This window comes from Aptenodytes forsteri, unplaced genomic scaffold, assembly GCF_000699145.1.
Source record: "Aptenodytes forsteri isolate BGI_AS27 unplaced genomic scaffold, ASM69914v1 Scaffold258, whole genome shotgun sequence".
NCBI lineage: Eukaryota > Metazoa > Chordata > Aves > Sphenisciformes > Spheniscidae > Aptenodytes > Aptenodytes forsteri.
The window spans coordinates 2,196,538-2,216,953 of NW_008795250.1; the positions used below are offsets into that span (position 1 = coordinate 2,196,538).

At 45.9% G+C, this 20,416-nt stretch overlaps 1 protein-coding gene across 3 annotated transcripts in view; it reads left to right on the forward strand.

Moving 5' to 3' along the window:
• Nucleotides 1–20,416, forward strand: part of HCN4 (hyperpolarization activated cyclic nucleotide gated potassium channel 4) — a 110,488-nt gene that overhangs the window by 26,250 nt on the left and 63,822 nt on the right. For all 3 annotated transcript variants that reach the window (XM_009278867.1, XM_019471962.1, XM_019471963.1), the window contains exon 2: nucleotides 4,159–4,582. In XM_009278867.1, coding sequence (XP_009277142.1) covers nucleotides 4,159–4,582 — 424 coding nt within the window. The remainder of the gene's footprint in view (nucleotides 1–4,158; nucleotides 4,583–20,416) is intronic.

The window sequence follows — 20,416 nt, forward strand, 5'->3', positions numbered from 1 at the left end:
CAATATTCCTAGCCTGCTATTACTTTATGCACTAGACAGAACAGAAAGATGATCTAACTTTCTGGTCAAAAACCACAAACTAAGTGTACATACTATCAAATCAACTGAGTGACACCAACTATGCTTAAAGAGCGTATATTCTTGAAGTGTATTTGCCACACTAATTCTCAGATGCATTCTGTTACAACTAAATAATATATTATTAATATATTATATTTTAATATAATTAAAAGATCAGAGGTAGCAGTGCATGTTAAAATGTGATTTTCAGATCTAAGAAGCATGCATAGAGTAGGATGTAGTATAAAAAACAAGTATGTTTGAACAAGACATCTGGTTTATATAGTGCTGGCTGTTCCCTGTGCTGTGAGCTGTTCAGTCGCACCGAGTCAAACAATACATTCATATTTCTTAATTTTTTATGTAGGCTTTTGAAAACAGGAAGAGAAGTGAGAAGGAGACAGGGTATCAGAGGAAGATGTCCATGAGATGCATCTCTGTTAAACTCTTTTTCAAGCCATATGAATAGCTTCAGATCTGGTTAGACTCAAGAATCAAATTCAGGTCCTAACCCTTATTTAGCCTCGGACTTCCATGGACAAATCCCATTCTCTGAATTTTGCCATGCGGCTTCTCTATCTGCAAGACAGGGATAATAACTCTATCTGCCTCTCATGGGTGCAGTGGAGCCAATTTCATCACTGTCAGCTCCGTGGAAGCCCTGGGTGAAAGGAACAACAGAAATACAGAAAACATGGGTTATTAAATAGTTGGTGCTTGCCCTTACATACATCACATGCACCGTTAGTCATTCTGGCCAATAATTTACAGGGAGCGAAAAGATGTTCCTCAGCGTAAATACAAAATGACACATGGATGATATTAGACCTCTGAGGTGTTGTGGTCCCTGAGAGTCTATTCAGTCTAAATCTAGTGATGCCACCCTGAGCAGATCATACTTCATATGTGGGTAAAATTAAAATGTGCAGGAGCTGTGGAATCTTAATAGTTAAATTTTAACTTCTAGGCAGTTTACATTGTAAAGGCAGGTGACTATCCTGTGCTGGAATTGGTGCACAGACCAAATTCTTCGTGCTTTTCAGCTTTTTCTGCCTCCTTCGTAGAGTCCAAAGGTTATCTCCTCCCTGACACCTTGGATACCCTTTTATTAGCAGGGGTGCGTTGGATACAAAAGTTTACCTCCTGTGTTTTGTAAGTGATGGCTTTAAAGGTCAGAACTGAGGGGAGCCTGTGACAATAATCTTGAGTCACTAGTACACCCTTGAGTTGAACTGTGGTTTAAGAAACACATGGCAATGAATTTTAGCACTTCATCTTTGCTTGCCCACATTGCAAACCATGATTCTCTGTGGACAGTTCAGCAGTAGCAGCAGACTGGGACTGAAGAGCATGTGTGAAGAGAGTTTGAAGATCTTAGAACTGGAATAGCAAGAAATGCTGTAAATCAGGATGGAGGACAGCTGACGGTGGTATGACCATGCTTGACTGGGGTAGCAGGAAGTACTACAGTCAGGCAGAAAGCATTTTACTGGGGTTGTGTGTGTGGAAAACATCTTACTTAATCTGTAAGCCATTCTAGCTACTGTTGTCATTGTCCACAGTTGCCACTAAGTATTGAAATCACCAGCCAGCGTAAAAATAAGAGGCACAAAAATCCAAAGATCTCTGAAGAAAGCCACTTACCTTTACACGTCTGCATGTCTGGCCATGTCTGTCTCATGCCATTAATTTGAAACTTGGGAAAAATAATTTTCTTTGTGCATATCTCCTTCTGTATCCCCTAAGGCAAATTAAAGATGGCTGGGAGGTTATTTATTTTCAGTAATAATATACACGCTGCTTCCAGACTTCCTGCTATTGTGCGATTATCTAGATTAATTGACTAAGAAAGCTGCAGCATCATCTCAGGCCCTTAATAAGGAAGACTGCAACATGGATTTATACAGTATTAATGCATATTACTGTGTGGCACGGCCTTGCTCTTAGAAGCATATGGACAAATCTCATTGCTGGGTGTCTACCAGCAGCAACTGTACCTTTATCCTATGTGAAGGATTGCATGCTGCCTTGCCTGCAGGGGCATGGCACCTTGAGAGCAAGAAAGAGATAGTTGATGACATTTTTAGAAACCTCATTAGTGGATAACTTTGCTCATACTACAGTCAGTTCCCATCAGCCTCTGCTGAACGTTTCTGAGAATTGCTGGTGTGCTGCTGGTTTGTGACCCTGTCTGTACATGTGTAATAGCTGGAATCTTAAATATGCTTTTAGGTGCTTTAAAGTGTTATGTTCTTAACAGGGAGAGAGAATCTATACAGAGAAGGCTTTTAAGGCGTATTCTGCCCTTTTTGTTTTCCTGCTGAGTGTTTAACAAATCAGTGTAGTTGCCTCACTATAGTGATACTGTTCTGCAGCAGCTCAGTCTGGTCCAAGGCCCAGGCTTAAGCTGAACAACTCTTACCAAAGCTAGATTTTGAGGATCTTTAAGGCAAATCTGTTTCTCCTAAAACATTTAGACAGATAGAGAAGCAGCATGTGCATGTCCTTCTTCAGCAAACCCAACAGTTTCCTTCGTTACATCATTGTAAATCATAGAATCATAGAATGGTTTGGGCTGGAAGGGACCTTAAAGACCATCTAGTTCCAACCCCACCTGCCATGGGCAGGGACACCTTCCACTAGATCAGGTTGCTCAAAGCCCCGTCCAGCCTGGCCTTGAACACTTCCAGGAATGGGGCTCTGTTGACTTCACTGCTATAGAGATGATTGGTTTAAAGGAAGGCCCAATTCTCTCCCTTGTGTTAACTTGCTGTCACCTTTTTTATGGTCTAGGAAGTTAGGCTTATTTGGTACTCAAGAGATTAATAATAATATAAACACCATGCTAATTTGTGTGACTGACTGGAAGAGCCACTGCAGCTTTCTGAATGTTGCATCTTCAGGTTTAAGCAACCAAACCTGATAATCGGTTTGCTCTGTGTACTTTGCTCACTTGCTGTGACAAGTGCATCTTAATACAAGTTATTTATGACACCTCACAATATTATAGTAGCCGCCCTGTGGTATACAATGTAGAGCTGATGAAAACTTGGCAATGTGAAACCACAATACATTGGCATCTCTACATGCGAAACATTTGGAGGGGGCTGGAGGACCACTGTGTTGGGCAGCGAGGCTCCTTTGTGAGACTCCTCAACAAAGTATGAGACCCAGAAAAGTTTTTAGTCCTCATTCTGGGTGAGTTGTGGCAACATTGTGTGATTGTGTATGTTTTACAGTAATACCTGGGGAAAATCTTTAAAAAATCTCAAACAATAAATTAGGAGCTATATTCAAACTGTGTGCGCCTTCAAAACCAAAAATGAATGTTGTTGTAAGGCCCACTGGATAATACTGACTTGCCACTAATGTGAAGATAAGCTTCTCGGAGACTGTGCTTCATGGAACAGTAGTTAAATGTTGTCATTGCTTACTTTAGAAATGAAATAGATATTTCCAGGCACGTGACTCCAAGCTTTATTGATTATTTCTGTACAACACAGGAGTCTATAGAGTGTGGACTAAAATCCTAAAGTCCAGGATCAGCGTAAGCTTGGCTCAGCAAGAAATCTAAACTGAACACTGCAGATCACAGCAGTCTTCAGTTCCATCCTGATCCCGATGCTATCAGTGCTAGCTACTTCTAAAGAAGGATCAGACAGTAGGAGCAAGCCTGATGATTTTAACAGTAGGAGCAAGCCTGATGATTTTAACCCCAAATGGCTTTATTGGCGTACGAACTCTGAGGCCTTCCAAATACTTGTTCTCTCTCTCTCTTTACCTAACAGTCGTCGTAATAACTGCAAGTATGTCAGTCTCTTCTTGGGTGGCTCCGAAGTCCCGGTCGAAGTTTTCAAGTGGGCATGTCCAGCCATGTACTCAATTCCTTTCTGAACCCTCTAAGCCAGAAGATGAGTGTTCCTATGATATTAAGTACTTAATTAGCAGCTTGTGCACTCTTGAGTACCTCAGGCAGACTAGTAGAGCATAGGGAATGAATGACAGTAGAGATGTATAAAGCACAGTAGTTCTGTTGACCTGGGCTCCCTGATCTCCCACTCTATAGCTGATCTCACATGTCTCTGTGTTGCTGTCCAGGTTTTATTGGGATTTGACCATGCTGCTCCTGATGGTAGGGAACCTGATCATCATCCCTGTGGGCATCACCTTCTTCAAGGATGAAAACACTACCCCATGGATTGTCTTCAATGTGGTTTCGGACACGTTCTTCCTCATCGACCTTGTCCTCAACTTCCGAACAGGCATTGTGGTGGAGGACAACACAGAGATCATCCTAGACCCACAGAGGATCAAGATGAAGTACCTGAAGAGCTGGTTTGTGGTGGATTTTATCTCCTCCATCCCCGTGGACTATATCTTCCTGATTGTTGAAACCCGCATTGATTCTGAGGTGTACAAGACAGCCCGGGCACTGCGCATCGTGCGCTTCACTAAGATCCTCAGCCTCCTGCGGCTTCTGCGGCTCTCCCGGCTCATCCGCTATATTCATCAGTGGGAGGAGGTGAGCAGAGGCTTGCATCCTAAATCTTTTCTCTACTTATGCTGGTATTACACAAAAGTGCTTTCTTTTGAATGCTCATTCTCCTACTTTATTCCAGTGTGAATGCTAAAGAATTGTGTCTTGAGTCTAATGCTTTGCTTTTAGCAGGTTCCCGAGAGAGCCTTCAGCATATTGTTACTTAGTCACTTGAGACTGTACTATCTGCTTCACGATCATAATACATATAGTCTGTGGAGATGATGCGTGGGCAGGGAGGAGAGTAAGTACAGGTGGACCCCCTGCAGGAAGTGTGTAGTTATGGAGCTGCCTGTGAGTGGAGCAGTTAGCCAGACAGAGCGGTCTTGCCCTCTCAGAGCCCCAAAAGGTCCAGAAACAACAGCTCAGAGGAAGGATCTAGAGACAGCTGATTTGCAGAACCTGTGGCATTTGTTTACCCAGGCATCTTCTTCTTTTACATGCTTATCTCTTGAATAAATGGCTTGGTGATGTATTGATAACCTTCTTGCTTTCTAAATTCTCTGACGCTATGTTAAGGGGAAGAGGAAAGAAGAGCAATCTGCAGACAAATAGGGTCTGTTTAAAGACATAAAGGTCTGGTGAAAAGCAAGAGCCCGGCTACCCCTGGACCCTGTGCTGTTCCCAGGGGAGTTCCAATACGCAGGGTGAGTTGTCAGGCATAATGTGAGTGAAGCCACAACCTTACAAGTGGCTTGAAAATTAGTTATTTTTTCCTGTCTCCGTGCTCTCCAAAGCAGAGAGAAAGCTCCCTGCAGCTTTCTCCACATGTCAGGAGCATGTTTTCAGGACAAGAAAAGCTAGTCAAGGCAATTTCATCTTTCTCCCCATACTTTCTCTTCTGCTTTGGAGCAGAGCCTGAGGCAGAGCATGGTCTAATGCAGAGCATGCTCCTGGGAATGTGAAAGGAAAGCAGCCATGCAAGTCATGGCTAGATTGCACCGAGCTGTCAGAACACTAATTCATGACAGAGCTGAACCATTTCCTCTTCCCAGCATCACAGACTCAGAGGGAGAGCACTGGTGCATACTTTACAAATTTCAGGCTTCATCTTTGTGGTGTCATAATTTGTGAATGCTTCACTTACAGCAGAGCGTAATGCCTTGCTGAAGTTTGAGATGACATTGTGCAAGGTGCTGTACAGATGTTTCGGGAGAGACGGCTACAGCCCTGAAGAATTCACTACTAGGTTAATTTGCTTCATAGCACAGGCAGGCAGGAGGTGCATAGAGAGATGGAGATAAAGCAGAAGTGTCTTTCTCGGTGTGACTCAGTAAGTCAGAGACTGAGCAGAGCAATGAAATATCTCCAGGTCTGTTGTCTTGTCCCTTGGTTGCATTGCTTCCCTGTCCTCTAATCCGAGAACGCTCAGGAAAGGCGAGTTGGTGGCTTAGGCTATTGTTAAAGTAGCTCCTTCATACAGATTTACATGTAGCCACAGCAGTGCAGAGCTCCGCACTTCTCTGCTCCTTGACTTCCTTTCCATAAGGTGTTTGAAGAGGATTTAAGTATATTTGCTGTTGATTGTACTGAATTTGTTTTAAAAAATAATTAAATGAAAACAAATCAGCGCCCTTTCCCTGTCCTGCTTCTCATACAGTTTCACTGAGCAGCCATTTCTAGTTTCAGTCTCGTAATACAAATCATTGGGGCATTTTGCCCTTCTGCTGGCTGTCATGGGTACTGGGGGACAGCACAGCCAGGCACTTTCTGGATCCCCCCTGAAGAACAGACTCCCTGGAGTGATGCAGTGCTGCAAGTGGAAGGGACAGATGGTGTTGGATTGCAGTTTGAGACTGCAATGCAGACACTGTTATGCATTGCAGAGCCCAGCAGAGCAAACATGATAGTCTTTTTTTCAAACAGGGCTCGACCCAAGCAGCAGTTTCCCGGAGCGAGTATGATACTAGGAGGTTTTCCACCTTCTCGAATGGGGGAGGGAAGCAGAGAGAAGGGGCGATCCCTTGTCATTGGTGCAGTGCATGCTACAAAGCAACAAGGAGACAGGGAAGAGTTGTTCTCCTTCATTTTTGCGTGGGAGTAAGCGGTTGTGCTCTCTGGAACCACACCGACAGTTCTTTTTTCCTCTTACTCTGAAGTGCCTACAGATGATCCATCTCTGAAAGTTCACGTTCATCTTTCCTCACTGCACAGATCAGCAGTGGGGATCTGGAAGTGTTAACTCCTGTAGGATGGACCAGTGTTGGACTAGACTTACTCTGGGTGTATGCAAGGGGCAGGTTGCTGTGCGGAGTTGAAGAAGAAGGAGGACTGTTAGGAGAGGGCGTTGCTGAAGACTTCTGTTCTCCTTTGCTCCCCCACACTATCCCACTCTATGTCTCGTCTGCTAGGTAGTTTTGTTCTCTCATAGGCTCTTCGCATATGACCAGATAAGCTAAAAAAGACTTGTGAGTAGGGCACACTGGTCCACTGGAGAAGAGGATGTGTGCGAACTATAGGAATCTGTGTAGGGCAGTCTGAGGAAGAGTTAATAGAGGTGGATGGACTAGTCAGAGAGGGCGTGTGCCCTGTTGTGCCAAAATAGGGCATCCCCGCTCACCTGTACTGAGCTTATGCAGTGACTTTTGATGGAGCAATCACTGCTGCTGTGGGAAACTTAGCTCCTTGCTTATAACTAGTGCTGAGACTCTGGGTCCTGTATGAGGAGGAGAGGGGGATGCAGTATACACAGAGATGTTAATCTACTTACTCCGCCTCCTAGATGAACATTATATCTGTGCATTAGTGTAACTCTGAATGAGTACAGGGGTAAGTGGTCACTTCCTGAGTTCACAGTGAGCCTCTCCATTTCTTTCCCTGCAATTGTCCATGCTCTGCATGAATTTATCACTCACCCTGCAGTGAGGAGAGAGCAGCCTTCTCTAAGGCTGCAATGCTGTAAAACAGCCAGCCACTCATCAGTTCCAGATCAATGCTAGTCATGAGTCTGTGGGCTCGAGAGCCAGTGGTTTGAAGTGCCTGCACCATTCTGGCTCAGCAGCGGGCTACTCTGACATCCTCCCTCAGATCTGAAACAAGTGCTTTGGGGACTAGAGCTGGGCAAACACCCTAAAGAAAAAAAGAAAAAAGAAAAAAAAAAAAAGAAAAACAACCTAACGCACTCATGTTCACTGGAGTACGAAAATAAGTTTAATTCCAAATGTAGCAGTTTCATTTGCATTATCCATTTTGCATGAGTGGTCCAACGAATGAATTTACCAGTAGGGCAGAATATAAATAGAGTCTTTTTGAAGTGTCTGTCGTATCTACCCTGCAGTAGGAAGCTTGATTGCAATGTAGGAAGGCAAACTCGCACTGGCTTGAGCTTAGTTTGCCTGAATACCGTATTACAAACTTCAGTGTCTGGTAGTTACCAAGTCCATAAGCAGAGATCCAGGAGGGCTGGCATCCCAGGCAAGCTCTCATCATTTTGGCCTTTGAACCACTCCAACAGCTCTTCAGGGTATCTGGGTTGGTCTGTGGTTCATGACCATGTGAACATGGAGGCACATTGTCGCTCACAGAGTCAGGGAGTTGGGCCTTCACACTGTTGTCTCTGAGAAACTGATCAGAGAAAGCAGACTCTGAACATTAACATCCTACAAACCTTATCCCAAGGTCACCCAGCTGAAAGATTAAAAGCAGAATAATGCCATGTAACCCATATATGAAATAAAAATGAACCAATGCAGTTCAGATTGTGAGTGTTAAACAACAACAAAAGAATACCTTTAGGTTTTCATAGGCAAAATTGATTGAATTTTTTTTTTCCTAAGAGCAATTTGCTAAGCTTTCCCTATTTTATGCACAGCATCTACCCCTGTGTTTAGTGCCAGCATGCAGTAACCTATATTTAAGATCAAACTATTTTGACTTATGAACAAGGAACATTTATTGGGACAACAGTAAAATCCTACTCCTATAAATTGGTTTCCAAATAGCACATAGGCTTAGATAACCAAAATATTTTTATTTCAGAATCTATGTGAGGGATTATGATGGGAAGGAAAGGAACTAACTGGTTTTGATATATATCACAATGATAAGATTACCGTAAGTGAGAGGATTTTTTCAGATTTTTGTCAGAAAAAACGTATAGTTTTCAATTTTGGCAGCTGAAACCTGAAGAAAAGGACAATTTGGTGATTTTCAAACTATTACGTCAATGAAAACTTGAAAACTTTCCTGAATGCTGTCCTTTTCTTGCCTTGAGTTTCCTCATTACATATAAGTTTTAGAATGGAGGGAGTGCATCTTCTCAGGTCTGTTACTGGCCACAGATTACATCATCTGAAAGATGACATCACTTTAAGAAGATTCAGAGATATTCAGAAAACTGATTCAAAAGCTAGAGGGCCTATGTGGAAGGGCTAGAAGAGAGCTTCCAAAGACTATGAGAATATGGCTCCCAATTGATTTTCATTTTGATTTGAACAAAATCAAAATTCCCTCAGTTTCTTCTGTCCTATTTGTAGCCTTCCTTAAATTAAATTGAAATAATGTGGCTAGTGGCCTGGGGGATGTAATGTTAGGCCAGATCCGTAACTGGATCCTGAGAGGGGAGGAGCTGGGCAAAATGATTGTTCTCAAGTAGCACAGCAGGGTCCCATTCCATAAGCAGTTCAAAATAGCTTAGCAGATTTTTTATCGATATGATTTGCAATTCTGTCATGTTAAATAGCAAGGCAGACCCATGAGAGTAACTCATTAAAACCTCTGGCCACCCTTGAGTAAAATCAGACTCAACAAACACTGGTAATGTGGCAGGGAGGGGGAGAATGGGCTGGATTTCTTCCTAAATTTGCATTACTTCATTTCTGAAGGCAGCATTATCAAGCATTTGTCTTTAATGTCATTACAGGAGCTTATTAGAACCATAATGCAAGTTACAGTGATTTGCATTCTCACTGCACAAAGTGACCCAAAACTCGAGCATCTTTTCCTTTTAGAGAAAATCCTGGCTGCACTGAAATCAATGGCAAAAAACTCTTGTTGACATATTAGAAGAAGGTCGTTCAAGATTTTACCACAGCCTTTTACTGTTTTCACTTGTGCAGCACAACATTCTTGCGAGGGAGGACAGACAACAGAAGGAAACAGATGTTCTCCATTCCTGTACAGACATTGCATTTTCCCTCACTTGCTCGTGAGCCGCTAGTGATCCATCCCCTGCCCTGTGCCATGTTACCTTTCAGGAGAAAGAAACCTAAAAACGTTTTTTGGTGGAGTTTGTCTTTAGCAGGAAGTTCTACTGCTATAATGCAAATTAAGCTTCCCACCTGGGCAATGGGAATACAGTTTCAAAGAGAATATCATAAAAAGTGGGTTATAATGAATTATAAGGAGCCAGGCAAATATTTGAATAGCTGTGCAGCTACAGAGGTTGCCATAAAAAGGAAAAAGCCTTTTATTTTTTTTACAGTCACCTTCTGGCAGTGCTTAATGTGTCTTCTGTCAACAGGATGGTATGATGGGGGAATAGATGGCTTGAGGGGTTGGGATTAGGGCATGGAGCCATTTGTCTCTAGGTCAGTAGTTCAGTTCCAGCTTGTAGCAAGTGAAAGTCATTTCATGGATGTTTTTTCTCTGATTTGTTCGTAGTAGGCAGGTGCCTGTGTGACAAAATCATCTAGGGGACTGGCCCTGGCAAGCCTCAGGCTCCCTGTAGCAGCAGCAGTGGGGTTAAATTTCCCCACACATCTGAAGTGAAGTCCCCCCTGACCAGGGAGTAAGGCGTGATAATAAGAGGGTCTTGCCTGTGCCCAGCCTCTGGTTCTCTGTGTCACAAGGGCTGTCAGTCTGGGCTTTTATGCTGGGATGAAATTATAGAGGTTTTCAAAAGAGATAGGCTGATCTCCTAATGATTTCTAATCACTGCGATAGCTGGTTGCTGCTCCAGCCGTTCATTTTCCTCTTCCCTCAGACTCCTCCTAGTCTACTCCTTACGCATCCCTTGACTGGACACTGTGGTAAGTTTGCCTTTCTCTTGGGGAGCTCATGTTTCTGTATTTCTCTGCCAGCACCAGCTGCCTGCAGCTCAAGGCCCATATCTTGCCAGCTGCCTGTCATTTTTCTTCAGGCCATTGTTTCTGGAGGGGGGTTTCTGGCAGGCTTTATTATTGCTGTTGTGTTACAATAACAGAGGGTCCTCAAAGGAGAAGTGCTGGAGTCTGGCATGAGGAGATTCCTCCTACAATCAGTGTCATTTTCTAAGATTTAATACCATGGAGGCTTTGCACTTTATTGATGAGGCATGCTCCAGCTGCAGCTGTAGGGACCCTGGGCCCTCAGCATACTGACACAGCCTGCCGTGTTGCTGTCATATAGCATCACGGCATGCTTACGGAGGGTGTTGTGACCTACATCAAGTATGTTTGTAATGGAGAGGGGTCTGGAGAACCCTGTACTCTGACTGCAAAGCTTAAGGAAAACTTCTGGGAGCCTTCTAAATCACAGAAAAATCCTGTGAGCTCAGGAACCAGCAAGGGCAGTGCCCAGTTCCCTTAGATGTGTAGGAACAGAGATTCACACCTCAGTAGGGCTGTGCCCCATAGAAAAAGCGCTGTGAAGGCCAGCCTGAAAGGCCTGTACCCTCCGTGGAGCTGGACTTGAGCACCTCAGGTTGTGTATGTGCCCTAACCAGCCTGCACAGTGCTCTGCATAGCCAGGGCTGAGCCTTGTGTCAATATATCATATGGTGTATATGTGATGTACATATGTATAGTGCTGATGTTAGGAACAGCCGATACAGCTTTTGAAGCCATTCAGAGGGAGATTCCCGTTACCATTTGGGTTGCTGATCCAATGCCAAATCTGGTTTTGTCTTTTAGCAGTATAGGAATCATGTTCTGCCAAACTCACCCAATACTTTAAGGCCAGTGTGTCTAAGGTACATTAGCCTTGGCAAGTGGTAGCAAATTAATTGCTCCTCTCGTTGAAGCTTCTTCCAGGAAGGCACTATTGATTGCATTCATATCAAGTCAAAAACTTTAATGAGGTAGCTGAAGAGAACAGCATTTCCTCACCTCACTTTTTGTATTTAGCAAGACACGGTTGGAAAGGAACGTGCTGAGTCTGTAAGTTGTGTGAATGAAGCAAGAGCTTGGCCCAAATAGGACCATGGGGAAAAAAAAAAATCAAGTTGGTTAGTGGGGGAGGAAGTAGAGGGGATTTGGGAGTGTAAGAAGGAGCGCAGCAGCGTGGAGTTGCTTTTTGCCAAGAGAGATTGAAGTCAGTTACTTCATCTCCCCACAAAGCATCCTCATGTGCTCTGAGCCACTCACTGGGCAAGGGGAAGTGCCAGATGGGGACCTGAACAGCTACTCCTGCTGGAGTTGGAGTGAAAGGGAGAGCAGAGCTCTGCTAGCAGGAAGAGAAAAATACCCCATTCACAGGGATAATTAAGGGTTTAGATTCTGGAAAAGAATCTGTATCTGAACAGCTCTTTAGATATGTGTGTGGTTTCTTCTGTCTGGTTTGCTTTGCTTGTCTCCCCCCTTGAAGCTGGTGGGCACTCTGAGGCACCACTGGACACCAGAGGAATCCACGGTAGTGGGTACCTACCTAGTCCATTTTATTCTAGTAAGGGGATAGGGCTGGCGGGAGAGAACAACCAACAACCTCACTGTCTGTAGACACAACACCCTGTGGCAAGTGCTGTAGTGTTGTGGAGCTCAAGGCAGAGCAGAAGCCTGAATCCCTCTCCCAAAGCTCATTAGGATGGAGTGCAGTATTCAGACCTCAGGCTCCAGCACCACCACTAGATAATACTGTGAGTTGAAGAATTCATATGCATTGCCATGCAAACAAGGTAGCCGAAGGCAAGCTCTTGCCCTTCAAATGTGCTGTGCATTGAGGAAGGGGGATAGGGCAATGTCAGCCATGCAGAAAGGTCAGGACCCATCCTGCTGGCAGGGCTGCGCGAGGGCTCAGCTGTCTGGAAGGGCCTGACCCTGGCCAGACTGGCTGGGGAAAGAAGGAATGCTCTTCCACAGGGCGGCAAAACCCGAGGCCAAGCTTTGGCTCTGAGCAATTCTCACTTCCACTCTAGAGAAAAAGTTGCCAGCTACAGTGCAAGACTCTCTGCAACACACCATGTGTGGGGCACCGGAGCTGGAAAGCCCCAGCCCTGAGAACATGTTTGTTTTTCACCCCCTTTTCTTCTTGCCAGAAATATGCTAATGCAATGCAAAACAGCCTTACTTTCCCCACTAGTTTGAGGTGAAAAGAAGAAGTCTTTCTTGGGAAGGACAAGTTTCATTCCTGAGCAAGGCACAGAATAGTGTGAAGGTTTAATGGGCACGAGCCTTATTGATGAAGTTATTTTCTGAGCACCGCTGTGAAAAGAGCTGTTTCGAAGACAGTTTCAGGACATGCAATTATCCAGTTTGCCAGCTTAATGCATTCAACTTAACCTCATTTTTATGAAGCAGAAATCAATGTGGTAATTTTTTCAGAGCTGAGAGATGACATTTTATTCTTGCTTCTCTCATAAGGATGCATATTTTTAAGACTCCTCTTCTACTTTAACTCCTCCCTCTCCCAGTTTTGATTAAGCAGGAATACCCTAAGGGCTAGAGGAAAGGGCGAGGCAATTTCCACATTCCCAGAGTCACATTAGAATGGAAAATGTTTCTGAAATCTCTTTGCAGTACATGGCAAAATTTTTCTTACTGCCTTCTTGGAAAAGGACTTGGAAGTACATCTATGACTTCAAGAACCTTTTTATTCATTTCATTCCAGCACCACTTCACCAGGGAAGAATTCTAACGTGTTGTTGACGGTGCTGATCTTCACCTCAGTTTTTTGTTTCAAGGAATGCATGTCCCCTGTTCTCTGCTCTTCCAGCATCTGTCACCTTCTCTACTCCCACATGGTCAGGGGTATTTTGGTAACTATTCCTGCCTTGTGTCTTCTCCCTTTCCTAAGCAAGAAGTCCTGCAGAACAGCAGCTGCCAGAGCTGTGAGCTGGATAATGTCTGTCCAGAAGTTCCTCAACAAGAGCATGCCATAAAATTGAAGAGAGTAGGGTAATTGCCCTGCTTTTGATTAATATGCCACCTCTCCTAGCCCGGCACTTCCTGAAGTGGGTTGCACCACACATATGGTATTTTAGTCTAGTGACACATACAAAATCCTTGCAGACTAAGGATAAAACTTTACAATAAAAATCTTCAGCCCAGGCTTACTGTGCTGCCACCTTACCCATCGTGATTCTCTTATATGTTCAAGAAAGTAAAAGTGCTTTACTTTTTTGATTCTTTCAGGTAAATGTGAGTTGTACCTCTCCCCCTCCCCCTGATCAGTGCCCTGTGACTGGTTTTTTTAATTATAGAAGTTGAGAAGAACATTTCATTGGGGCCCCTTGTTTCAAGCTTTTTGTAGTGGATTGATGGCACAACAGTCCCAAAGAGCAGAGCAGCCCAAGCCTGCCCCAAGGCTCCCTGAGCAACTCAGCGCGTGACTCAGCAGTGCTGCCGTTGGATGCACTGCAGCATCGGAGGGATGGGTGGTGGCAGCCGGCCACACATGGTGCAGTGCTGAGCTGGGTCAGCTGCAGAGGAGCCTGGACCGTGCAGCGCTCTCAGTTCTCACCTCAGTGGTTCTCTACAGGATCGGGTTGGTCAAGGGCAGAATCATAGAATCATAGAATAGTTTGGGTTGGAAGGGACCTCTAAAGGTCATCTAGTCAACCTCCTGCTCAAGCAGGGCCAGCTAGATCAGGTTGCCCAGGACTGTACCCAGGTGGTTTTTTAGTATCTCCACAGATGGGGCATCCACCACCTCTCTGGGCAACCTGCTCCACCACCCTCAGAGTAAAAAATTTCTTCCTTATGTCTAGTTGTCTAGTAACCACCTCTCTGGGCAACCTGCTCCAGTGTTTCACCACCCTCAGAGTAAAAAATTTCTTCCTTATGTCTAGTCTAAATCTATCCCCCTTTAGTTTAAAGCCATTCCCCCATATGATTAAACATTCTGCCTTTCGTGACAGCTGGAAAAAGAAAGTGAGAGATGTGATCTGAAAACAGAAACACCCGAATTCTTCTTCTAGCTTCCTTCTGGGCTTAGGGTAAGCCACATGCCTGTAGTCCCACAATGTTCCTTTCCATAAAATGAAGATAATAATGTAGTCACCTCACAGACCTTAAACAGCTGCAGTTTATTCAAGCTTCTGAGGTGCCATGAAGCCTGGGATCTGCTCTGACATAGACCCTGAGCAGTCCCATTGAGATATGACATAAACATATACTTCTCTGCTCAGTTCCCTTTGTCGCGTCCTGCCCCCAGGGCTTGGGGGACACTCTCCTACTCTTCTTTAGAAACAGAGCCCTAACCCAATATGGTACATACATATCTTTATCTTACCACACCCTACTGTCTCACATGGCTTTTCATTATTCTGTGATGTATCTAATATCCTCTCCCTTGACCTGTTGACTTGGGGTCATCAAGGTAGATGAGCACAGAAGAGGATGGTATCATGCTTACTCAGTATCTTTGGTCCCTGAGGGTTAGGAGAGAAGAAGGTTGTGGAATGTGTTTCTCAAGTTTGGATCCAGCCAGGATAGATCATCAAGAAAGGATTATGGTCTATGCAGTGTGCAAGTAGATTTGGAGTAGAAGGGGACAGGCCTGAGGGGAAATCTTGAGGTGAGGAGTGAGTCAAGTGTTGGCCAGGAGCTGAAGATGGCTGAGGACAAATTGGGAAAGAAGTGACTTGGTGCAATGCTATTGGAGGAAAGAGCAGCAACACTGGGCAGCAAGCTCAGGGAGGGGAAGTCACTCTGCAAAACGCTGCCCAGTGCTGGGGCATGCACAGAGCCTTACACCAGGGAGCAGCTGGGAGTCTGCCCTCATGTAAGATCACGTTAGGTCTGGTTCCACTCTTGGCTGGTGGAGCCTGTGGAGGGTGAACTTTGAGAGAACCTCTCCCTGTGCTGGCAGTGACAAGCAATCAAACAAGCAGCAGCAGTGCTTCCTTGTAAACTCTGGGAAGAAACTGTGAGGATGATGTCCCTTAAAGCAGCTGACAGGCCTGCTCTTCCTCAAGTCCCTGGAGGGGGTGGAGAGCAGTTAAGACACAGCAGCTCAGCAGCTGTGTTTGTTTTTGGGGTTTTTTTTCATTTATATATTTTTTTTTTCACCCAACAAAATGCTGGGTGTTAATTCCTCTTGATTTGCTGTGTCTCAGTGCAGCCCAGTTTGGAGAGGCTGTCCCGTGAATAGGGTTGATTAGACTCCTCTCCAGTATGCATCACCCAAACATCCACTAATTCCACTTTATCCCAACAGTGTGCCTGGTTTTCTGATGCTACAAAGAATTAAGCTGAAATTGTGTAGTTCATTATACAAACTTGGTGCAGCCAAGTCCAGAGACAGCTCTGTCAGGGCCCAGCAGCGATCACCAATGAAAGGTCCTGAGCAGAGAAATAAATTCTAGTCATCCTCTCATCACCACCACCCAAAACTAGTCCCATCTGCTGGGCCCAGCTCTAACTGATTTCTGCAAGTTTACCTAGGGGAGATGAGACATGTCAACGCGACCACGTCACTGAGAAACCTCCTCCCTTTCAGTGCTAAAGGGATGCAAACCCCACCCCCCACCCTCCCCCCTTAAATTCACCATACTTATAAATCTTCCTGAAAAATACAAGTGGTGGGTCAGGGGAATTATGCCTCTGCTACACTGGAAAGTTGTTATAGCACATCAGAGAGATCAGAAAAGCTTGGTAGCAGCCCTGACAAATGACTTGGCTGGCAGAGCCTTACCATGGCCCTTACGTGCCCTTACATGCCACAGGGATACCTGAAGAGACCATCTAGAGAAAGCCTAGCCAACTGCACACCTCCCAGGGGCTCCCTGCAGGCTGGCAATATCCCCCGCAGCTGGAGGGGGATATCCTTCTGGTGGGTTTGTGTAAATGTGTTGTAATGCACTGCTGAACTTTGGGTATCACATGAGCCCAGCACTTCTTCACTCTCCCTGTATCTCCCTATGTCTCCGTCCCTGCCTTGTGCTAGAGCATCCATGGGAGATGCAAAGTGGAGCCACTAATGAGTCATGGGGAGCTTGTGCTGTGATCACCTTCCTTTCTATTTCCATATTACTCTTTCATGCATAGGAAGGATGAAAAGGGCTGTCATTTGCATACAGGTGGAGCAAGGAAAAAAATACATGTGATTCAATTCAGGTTGGTTGTGCTTTCTCCAGCAGGCTCTTATCCCTCCCCACAGGCCTGGCCTGGGGGTGAGCCTTGCTCTTCCACACTCCGAGCACTTCCACAAAGGTCTGTTCCCTGCCAGGATGCGCAGGCAACTTACCAACTGCCTTTTTCAGTTGATAAATCACCTCAAGCTTGTAGGTATGAGGAGGGGCAGATGGAAGTTTTCCCTTTAGCTCTCTGCCCTCCAGACCTGAAAGACATGTTTGTGTTTTGTCCTGAAAATAAGGCAAACCCAGTCCTACTCTGGAATGTGGAAGAAATACGGAGGAAGGCCGGCAGGGCGGGAGGAAAGCAGAATGAAAAGGGCTTCTGAGAAAAGAGACAGTAGAAATGAGGGATGGGGAAGGCCTGCTGCATCAACTAGTCTGTCTTGGCACAGTATTGTCTGTTTGATCTTCAAGGGCTGTTGTCAGATAAGTTTTAAATGTGTCAAGCAGCAATACCTTGTCACTTTTTCTGAGATGTTCATTGTGCAGCATTGTCTTGTATACTGTGAAGAGGGTTGATTAGTTTCCAGCACAGTAGATTGCCATGCTTAGCCAGGGTCTGACTGTGCTTTGGCCCACAGAGAACAAGTGGGCCAAAGAGTGGAGAGCTGGTCTTTGCTGTTGCCACGGGGAAGAGATTGGCTTCTCCAGCATGGAAAGCAAAAGGAGAGATCTCTCTCATATCCACTCTGAGGGAGAGCGGTGAGCATGTAGCAGTGAGCATAGCAGGCTGTAGCTCCATCCTGCTTTGCTGCCTTCTACAGTGCTTCCCATGAGTGCACGTGGGTGGAGTGCAGCTATGCTTCAGGGGAACTTAAGGAATCCTTCCTGGAGCTTCTCTCATGATCCATGGCAATAATGTTGCTGGAGATGAGATGCAAGCACATGGTGCTGCTGCTTCTCATACACAGATTTTTGCCCCCCTCCTTGCCCTCTTCAAGGTCATTTTAGCAGCTGGCAGGGAAGGAAGAACGCAGCCCATTTTAGGAAGATGGAAAAAACCCTTCAGTTTCCCTCCTGGCTCACTGCGAGTGCTGGGAATGCAGACGATGAGGTCTGGAGCCAGGCTGGAACACGTTCCTCTGGCCTTTACCCTCTCCTTCCTCCCCCCTTCCTGAGGCACAGCATGCCGCAAGCTTCTAGGAGATGGTTCCTTTAAAAGGAACCATATCGCAAAGCACTCTCCCCTTATCTGCAGCCTTCAGATGTGGATGTGCTGCACAGAGTGCTGACTGGGGACCTGCAGCAGCTGGCAGCAGCTTTCCATCTGCTGCTGAAAAGAGGAACCTCTCTGGACGTCCCTTCCAGCCTGTCTGCAGCAGTGCACCCGCTAAACCAGCCATGCACAGTCATGGGAGAGGCATCCCTCCTCCTTTTAAAGAGTCGCCAGCATTGCAGAAAAATGCACTCATATCTCTACTGACTTTGCTCTAGTCTGGATATCGACAGCACCATGGAGGGGGGTCCTTACATGTCAGAGCAGGATCATACCCCCCTCCTCCCCCCAGATACCCATGGGCCTTGGTGAGATTTGCATAGACCCTGTGGAGGCTTGTACTGCTTCATCCTCCCTGCTCTTTGTATTCAAGCAAACCTGCTGCTGTGGGCTACAAGTGCAGTGCGGCAAGCTTCTGAGGGTGAAAGCGTTGGACTGCTCTGCCATTTCCTTGCCTGATAAATGTTGCCCCAGCCTGAGCGATTGCTGGCTGCAGGATGTGCTGCTCATTTCAGCCTTTCCTTCCTACCGCCGCAGCCCCTGGCCAGTGGCAGCAGACGGAGGGGAAGCAGCCTCAGAGCCTAGCATTTGACCCTGATCAACTAATGGGGGTGAGGGAAGGGAGAGGGAGAAGAGCCAGTGCTACAATCAGTCATTTGAGTGAAGCAGTGCCTGTTTTGATTAGCTAGCAATTTTTCTGGTCATTTGGAGGCAAAGTTGCCTGCATGTGTTCCCTCCTTCCTGGGGGAGATGTGAGCTCCAGGACACCACCCCAAAACTTCTTGTACTGTTTTGGAAGCGGGGAGAAACTATTCTGTGGAGAGATCTTTCAAAGAGAAGAGGGGGGAGAGGATATTTTCACAGTGATTGAAGTGGAAAGACCAAGCTAAAAGGGACGGAGCATATTTTGTTCCAGACGAGGCATTTCCTCTGCTTGAGGGCCAGGCATCAGCACCCCACACAGTGGCTTCTTGCTCCCATTGCTTGTTTGCAGACAATCCAGAGCCTACCCTGTCTGACAGCTAACAACCAGCTTCTTGCCTCTGAGGCTGGCAGTTCAGTGCACTGTGGGTTGCTTTTTGGAGCCAGGAAGGTGGGAAGGTTGCACCGATGCGCCAGCTTAATTGACAGCTGGCACAGAGAAGGGGATGTGCTGATGGATGGGAGGCAGCTGCCAACTCCAGATGCCAGCACTGGCATCAGAAAAGTGGCAGGAGAAAGGGCCAGGAGCAAGCTGGGGTGGCAGTGGGGAAACGAGCCTGGGACATAATGATGTGAGGGGTGTTAGTGCATAACTCTCTGTTGAAAACCTAGGAAATGTGGCAGACCAGGTGGCTGGCTGGGAGGCTTGACTGTGAGGGCAGTGGAGTGCTCCAAGTCCTTGGTCCGGAGCCTCCTGGGAGCAGGACAGCAAGCTGTGCACTTTCCTGCTCACTGCTGGAAAGACCTGAAGCCAGGTGCGCAGGGCTAAGGTCCCCACAGTTGGTAATTACAGGAGAGCACCGTCAGCCAGTTCACAGGCTGACCAGGGAGAGATCTTCTTGATTCCTGGAGTGGTGGCAGCCGGAGGTCATCTGTGGTCATCAGTTCTAGTGGAGACATCCTTTCATCTTGTGTACATGTGTATATTTGTGTGCATGGGGCTGACAACTTAGCAAAGCCCAGCTGGCTTGCTGGAGGGTGACGGAACATACTGGCCAGACGCTTGTCTTTGTGGCTGGCCTGGCCTGTCCATGGCTGTCACTGCTGGTCTTCTCTCTCTGTCTTTTGTGATGATAAGGATTTGCCAGGTCACCTTGGGTGTACTGAATCACAGCGAAGATATGCTGGGTTGGGTAGATACAGGTGCAATCGCAGCTGCTCACAGAAGCCTCCTGTACTCCGTATCAGCCCTGATTTCTCATGCCCTAGAGGATATGGCTTCCTACCTTTCCTTTAGCAAGGTAATGCTGCTAAAAGAGCCTTACAATCAGTATTTTCCCTTGATGTTCATTTAGGGTTTTCTCTGTTTGCATCCCAATACATTCTACTCCATGCCCCTCACCTCATCCCTAATGACCCTCAACACTTTCCTCCTCACCTCCCTCTTGACATCCAGCAGATCTGAAGAAGAAACAATTGCCAAATTCTTTCTCATTAGTCTTGTCAAAAGTGTTTGCATCCTCCATGATACTTAGTCTACAGATGAGAGGTGGGATCTCTAATGAAATCTTGATGTTCAGATCATAGAATCATAGAATAGTTTGGGTTGGAAGGGACCTCTAAAGGTCATCTAGTCCAACCCCCCTGCTGTGGGCAGCGACATCTTCAACTAGAGCAGGTTGCTCAGAGCCCTGTCCAACCTGACCTTGAATGTTTCCAGGGATGGGGCATCCACCACCTCTCTGGGCGA